The sequence below is a fragment of the Silene latifolia genome, chromosome 11, assembly GCF_048544455.1.
Source record: "Silene latifolia isolate original U9 population chromosome 11, ASM4854445v1, whole genome shotgun sequence".
Lineage (NCBI taxonomy): Eukaryota > Viridiplantae > Streptophyta > Magnoliopsida > Caryophyllales > Caryophyllaceae > Silene > Silene latifolia.
Window position 1 is genome coordinate 200015975 of NC_133536.1, and position 7112 is coordinate 200023086.

The window sequence follows — 7112 nt, forward strand, 5'->3', positions numbered from 1 at the left end:
TGTCAGAAAAGAATTGAATTATAGGTCGTTGAAAATATTTTTCCACAAGGGCTTTAAACTGAAGGAAAGTTTGAGCAGTGTCGGATTTTTGTTTGAGAGGGTAGAGCCAAGTGTACTTCGTATAATGGTCAACAAATATAACATAATATTTGTAACTATCATACGACACAACCGGAGAGGTCCATAAATCAGAAAAGATTAATTCAAGAGGAGCTGTAGAAGTAAGAGTAGAAGAATTAAAGGGTAATTTGTGACTTTTATTGATAGAGCAAGAGTTACAATTATGCTTAGAGCTAACAGACTCTTGTATTGGAAAAACACTATTAATTAAACTAATGACTCGAGATGAAGGGTGGCCAAGGCGATGGTGCCAGCTGGAGATGGAGGTGAGGCTGCTTTGATGAAGACGAGGAGGGGAGGGACACCATTCATAGATGCCGCCAGAGCTAGCTCCTTGGAGAAGAGTTTTGCCCGTCAATCGTGCCTTAAAACAGAAAGACGAGTGTGAGAATTCAACAATTGCATCATTATCATGACAAAATTGTGAAACAGAAAGTATATTACGAGAAATAGACGGAACATGGAGAACATTATTGAAACGAAATTGAAAGGAGGAAACAAGGATGGAGAAATAACCAATATTCGCAATAGGAAGGGAGGAACCGTCTCCTATAAGAAGTTCATCCGACCCATCATAGGGAGAATGAATGGCAAGAGTGTTGAGGTCATTGGTAATGTGGTGAGTGGCTCCACTATCAATGAGGTAGGAGGATGGGGAGGCCGTATTGGATGCAGTGGCGGTGTAGGCTTTTGGAGCTTGTGGTGGTCGCTGATTACGAGCAAGGGGTGTGTAAGGAGGGATAGTGACATTGGGGAAGAGCTTCTTGAATATAGGACATTGTTCAAGGAAGTGTCCAATGGCATGACACCATTGGCACTTGCCTTTGAACGGGGTAGTGGTAGGTGATGCAGGCGTGGGTGTGGGAAGAAGGGGAGGTTGGGTGCGTGGCTGAGTGCGGGTAGAGGAGGTACTGCCGCGGTAATTGGCAGCATAGGCAGAGGCAGGGGAGTAAGCAGGGGAAGGAGGGGGTTGGTTTTGAGTCTCAGTGAGTTCATGATTGAGTATTTTTTCATGAAGGGAGTCAAAGGAGATGAGTTCATCACGGGCTTTGACGGCTTCAATGACGGGGCGATAGGTGTTAAAGTCGAGGCCGCGAAGTACTTTGGCAATAATGTCTTCAGGGTCCATGGGTTTACCAAGGAGGGATAGTTTGTCGGTGTAAACTTTGATGGAATGCATATATTCTGTGACGGTCTTGTCACCTTTGGAGAGGTTATTGAGGTTGTCTTTGATTTGAAGGATGTGGCCACGGGACGGGTTGGCATAGGTCTTGGCTAGGACGGTCCAAGCTTCATGGGTAGAGGTAGCTCGAATAATGAGGGAGGAGATGTCAGGGGAGATCGTGCCAACAAGGGCTCCAAAGAGGAGCTTGTCTTGTCGTTTCCAGGTGAGAAAGGCGGGATTGGCAGTGGTTTTCTTGGAGGTGGTGTTTTCAATAGTTTCGGGTGGGCAAGGGTATGTGCCATCGAGGTATTTGAGTAAATCGTACCCAAACAGAAGGGATTCCATTTGAATCTTCCAGGACATTTAGTTGAGAGGGGTGAGCTTATCGCAACTAGCAAAGTTCACGAGGATAAACGGTGTATTTGGATCATTGGCATTAGGGATAACTTGATCATGAGGTGCCATGGAGGCCGAAAAAATTAGGGCAGAAGAGAGGTTTGTTTGCGATCGTGAGGCTCGATACCATGTAAGGTTTGGAAAAGCTTGGATATTATTGATGAATTATCAAGGTATTTATACAAATACAAACAATGCTATTTAGGAAAACCTAAGATACAAGAAACGAATATAACAACCTAAGGAAATACAAATAAACGCGAATTAGGAAAGGCATAGACATTATAGAATATACAAGATACGGAGTATAATTATGGAGATACAGTAATATTATTAACAAACTGAAGGGCTTCATTATTTTTATTTTACTTTTCCTATCAAAAATACCATTAAAGAGTTTGGGCTGGGGCTTTAAAATAGGGAGGTCTTATCATATAAGAACGCCTTATAGAACAATTTGTGATTGTGAAATTTTACAATTTCTGTAATTGTAAAGGCAATCAATCACAAACAACTCTTGTGAATTATGAAAAAATATTTTTTGTTAAATATGGACCTTTCCTTTACACTTTTGGGCCACCCTTTATATAACCTTTTTGGAGGTGGACTAGCCCAACCAAATTAATGGCATCAATAACAAATTTGGGCTGATCTTATTGTTTTTTTTCCTGGCTGCTAAAGGTCGTCGACAAATTACTAAATATCGTCGACAATTTTAATGAACTTCCAATTTTGCCCCTCCCTCACACTCCCCCTTATATTTTCCTTTTTATTCAATAACATCCTTTAAAATTGGAAATTTTGAAAACAAAAAAAACCCGACTCAAATTTCAACAAAAAAACGTATCGACCGCATAATTTCCGTCACGAATTCAAACATTCAACAAGGTATGTGATTACTATTAAAATTTTTTTTGTAGTATTTTGTTAAGGTTGTAATTTTGTGACGGAATTAGGATAGATGCCAAATTAGTGACGGAATTAGGATAGGTGCTACGATTTCAATCGGATTTAGTCTTGTTTAGCGGAAATCAAACGCAATTATCGTAATCGAAAAACAAAAAAAAAAAAAAAAAAAAAGGAAACTGGGCTGGGACGAGAGAGTTCTTCGTCCAAGACCAGGCCCAGACGAAGGATTCTCTCGTCTGTCATGGGCCATGGACGAAATTTTCTTTCGTCTGGGCTTGGTGATGGACGAAGAATTCTCACGTCTGGCCCAGTTTTCACGTTTCCTTTTTTTTTTTTTTTTTTTTTTTTTTGTTTTTGTTTTAGATATTGTCGATACTTTTTTTTTTTTTTTTTTGTTTTAAAATAAATTTTGTTCCGTCTTGTTTTGTTATCGTTATAAAGTAATAAATTATTAATAATAATTGTCGTTCGTGGCGAAGTCTTTTTCCGTCTCGTTTTGTCGATGTAAAATATAAATTAATTATCACTAATAAACTTCTTTTGGGGATATTTTGTTTTTTTATTTATTTTTTAATTTACATAAACTTATATTTATAAATTCTTTGTTTTATTAATTTAAGTAATCAAGTTGTTGTAAATATAATTTTGTTGCGTCTCGTTTAGTTTACGTAAAATATTAATTAATTATTATTAATAAACCCCGTTCCGGGTTAATTTTTTTTTTTTTTTTTAAATTTTAATATTCTTTGTTTTATTTTTTGGAATAGATGGCCGGTGGAGGAAATGACCGTCACGTTCGAGCTCGAAAGGGGCTCCAGTTTGAGTCTGAGGTTGGAGATGGTAGTACCGATTCGTGGACTGATGAGCGGGTGGAGGAGGAGATGGTTCGGTCTGGTGATGTGATAGGTGAGGAGGAGGCGGGTATTGAGCGAGTGCGTAGGGTGCCACGTAGACGGAATGAGGAGGGGCGTTTCCAGCGGAGGTCGGATGGTAGTTCTAGTAGTGTGGTGGCTCCGAAGAAGAAGTCGGGTAAGGATGTCTCTTGGTTGATCGATCATCGTGTTCCCCGGTGGTCCCGACTTTCCCCACGTGATTCCTAGCTTTGGGGGCCACATTGCCAACACCTTATGGTCGACTCCTAATGAGGTCGGTCGACCAGTTTTGACGAGTTACCACCGGTTTGGTAAGACGAGGTTGTTGAGTTGTTGGCCACTCCCTCCGCCGTTAAGACTATTTATGACTTCCAGTGATCTTGTCTTTCTCACCTATTAGATTCCATGGCCGAGAATTATAACATGCCCCTTATTTCTGCTTTTGTTGAGAGATGGCAACCCGACACCAACAGCTTTTTTCACATGCCTTTTGGGAGATGTCCATACTCCTTCACGATGTTGCGCGAGATCTTAGGCGTTCGGGTTCTTGTGCAATCGTTGTAAGGTGGAGAGTAATGACGGGACGTTGGCGGATCCCCTTATGTATGTATGTGGCTTCTTTGGGATTTCATCAGAGAAGTTGAGGTTGCCGTTAAACTCTACTAAGAAGGTCCCTATTTACAAGAGTGGGGGTATATTGGTAGATGCAGTTTGTGAAACGGCGAGAGCTAATTGTGATGTTGTTTTTGCTCGGGGTTTTTGGTCATGGTGTTGGGGTCGACACTTTTTGTCGACAAATCGGAGGTGACAAAGTTACGTCCTCGGTTGTTTCCTTTAGTGTATGATATCGATGGTGTACACGACTACGCTTGGGGAGCCGGTGTACTTGCCTTCATGTACCGACAGCGATTGGGGGTGGCTTCACGTCTTTGGTGTGAAGACTATTGGTGGTTGCTTGACCTTGTTGCAATCGTGGATCTATGAGTATTTTCCTATGTTCAGACCCGGTCCACCTTCGGCAATTGACCCTACTCAGCCTCGGTCGTGTTCTTGGAGATCCGTTGGTCCTTTCGCTCAAAATGCGGAGAAATTGTTGGAGTATCGGAGGTTGTTAGATGGGCTTACTTGTGCTTCCATTAGGTGGGATCCGTACGGGCCGCGTCAGGAGGAGTATCATCCTCGTACTTTGTATACCGGTTGTATTCGTTTCATGGACATAGCGGAGCCGTACCACCGATCGGTGTTTACGACGGTTTGGGTATGTGCGAGATCATACCCAATCCCATTATGAGATTGACAGCGCATCGTCCTGCTTCGGGTTTAGGGTACGAGGTTAGTGTTGGGGTTGGGGAGACTGATCATCTTTGGGATTGCTGGCAGGATCACGTGGTTCAGCTTTCTCGTAAATCGAGACCAGTTAGCTTCCCGGGTGAGACGGAGCCAGAGTATGAGGCTTGGTTTAATGGGAATTCTCACCCGTTCATCATTGATCCCGACCACCATGATGCCCCCCCGCCACATGAGGATTTTGATATTCCTGCTGAGGTAATATTATTACTTACAATTGTTGTAATAATCGATATAATTTTCTTACTGTTCCTCGATAATGTTTATAATGTTTTAGTTGTTCTTGTCAATTTGCAGACTGCACGTGCTGTAATGTTTCAGTTTTACGAGACCAAAAAAATTAAGGATGACAAGAAACAGCTTGCCTTCCTCCGCAAGATGATGAAGAACGTCGGCCCATTGATTGAGAGGGCTGGGGAAATCATACGTCAGCGAGGACCTCGTCAAACACCCGGTGATGTTGTTCAGCGTAGATCAGATGGTGTGTACACTGATAGCGACCAAGAGGATGATAACTAGTTTGTGTTTGTTTTCATTTATGTTGTACGGTTTTGAAGACATTTTTTATGTTGGATGATTATGTTAGTTGACTATTTGAACGTTGTTTATTTCAAAAAACATGACGGTTTTAAATTCTGAAATTTCTTAAATTTCTTAAATTTCTTGAATACATAACAACCGATGCAAATTCATACATTTTCGAAATAGTAACTACTTCATGACAATGGCCAACATAATGAAAACAAACAAATACAAGATACACTTGAAATAAAACTTCATCATCCTTGTCATTTCCGAAATCTCCTTTTTTATACCTATCACTTGCTCTTTCATGACATTTCCACTTGATGCATCATCACCTTCATCTTGACATGGTATATTCAACTTTTTTGTTATTGTTAAATGATCTTCAGTCAACCACGAGACAAAACGATCGCAAGGTACGCACTTAAAAAAAGCTTTCTTCGGATTAGTAGCTGTCCCGGAAATCATGATGATAGCGTTTCTTTTACAACGATTACAAATTTGATTCTTAAAATCAAGGCCTTCAATTGGTCGGGTTCCCCACATTGAGGATGATGTTGACATAAGTAAAGATTTGAAGAAGAAAATGGAAGATGATGAAGATGATTGGAAAATAGAAAAGGTTGAAGATGAGTGCAAAATTACAACATTATGTAGATGTTTATATAGGGAAAAATGTGACCGTTATAATTCAAATTTTACCGTTATAATTCAAAAATAGCCGTTATAATTCAAATGTTACCGTTATAATTCAAATATTACCGTTATAATTCAAAATAACCGTTACAATTCAAAAACAGCCGTTATAATTCAAATTTTACCGTTATAATTCAAATTTAACCGTTACAATTCAAAAACAGCCGTTATAATTCAAATTTTACCGTTATAATTCAAATTTAACCGTTACAATTCAAAAACAGCCGTTATAATTCAAATTTTACCGTTATAATTCAAATTTAACCGTTACATTCAAAAACACAATTTATAATTCAAATTTTACCGTTATAATTCAAATTTAACCAATATAATTAATAGGTTATAAATAGGCCATTCTATGTCAATTTCAATCACAACATCCAAATCATCTTCACTCACTACAATACTAATTATTAACTCACAACATCCAATTCCAAAATGGTTCTCACAAATGCTCAAAAAACCAGAGTTTATCAAATAAGAATCGATTTAATTGTTCAAAATTTACCAATTCTAATTGAGCGTCTTGAATCAGTGGTTCCCAGTGACACTGTATGGCACATGCTTGAAGAACCTCCAATTGGGACCCTTTGTATAATTTTACAAGGAAACCCGGATCATGTTTAGGGTTTGGGGTTTAGGGTTTAGGGTTTGGGGTTTGGGGTTTGGGGTTTAGGGTTTAGGGTTTAGGGTTTGGGGTTTGGGGTTTGGGGTTTAGGGTTTGGGGTTTAGGGTTTAGGGTTTGGGGTTTGGGGTTTGGGGTTTGGGGTTTGGGGTTTAATTATGTTTTCATTGGTTTATGTTTTAAGTATGTCAAAACGCGTTTTAAGGAATGTTTTTATTAAAATATGTGAAATTATGTTTTAAGGATTGTTTTAATTAAATTACATTTTAAGTCAATTAATCGGATGCAGAGGATAATAAACTACAATAATCGGATAATTAATTAAAAAAATATAAGGTACAATATTCAGATATATAAAATAGAAGGTACAATAATCGGACAAATAAAAGCTAAGAACACCTCGCGAAATCGCGCCATAATCGGATCTGATGTCGATACAGGCCATTATAATGATCTA

The 7112-nt window shown here is 39.3% G+C and overlaps 1 protein-coding gene across 1 annotated transcript; it reads left to right on the forward strand.

Moving 5' to 3' along the window:
• The first annotated feature begins 4021 nt into the window (after window positions 1-4021).
• Window positions 4022-5471, forward strand: LOC141615303 (uncharacterized). The gene is made up of 2 exons (XM_074433713.1): window positions 4022-5007; window positions 5107-5471. The coding sequence occupies exons 1-2, from the start codon at window positions 4723-4725 to the stop codon at window positions 5326-5328; spliced, it is 507 nt and encodes a 168-aa protein (XP_074289814.1). The 5' UTR covers window positions 4022-4722; the 3' UTR covers window positions 5329-5471.
• Window positions 5472-7112: the final 1641 nt, after the last annotated feature.

What these genes read in the sequence shown, in the direction of transcription:
- LOC141615303 (XM_074433713.1), top strand. Translation starts at nt 4,723, where the DNA reads ATGTGCGAGATCATACCCAATCCCATTATGAGATTGACAGCGCATCGT. An exon ending in ATTTTGATATTCCTGCTGAG is followed by an intron (nt 5,008 to 5,106) that starts GTAATATTATTA and finishes GTCAATTTGCAG; the next exon opens with ACTGCACGTGCTGTAATGTT.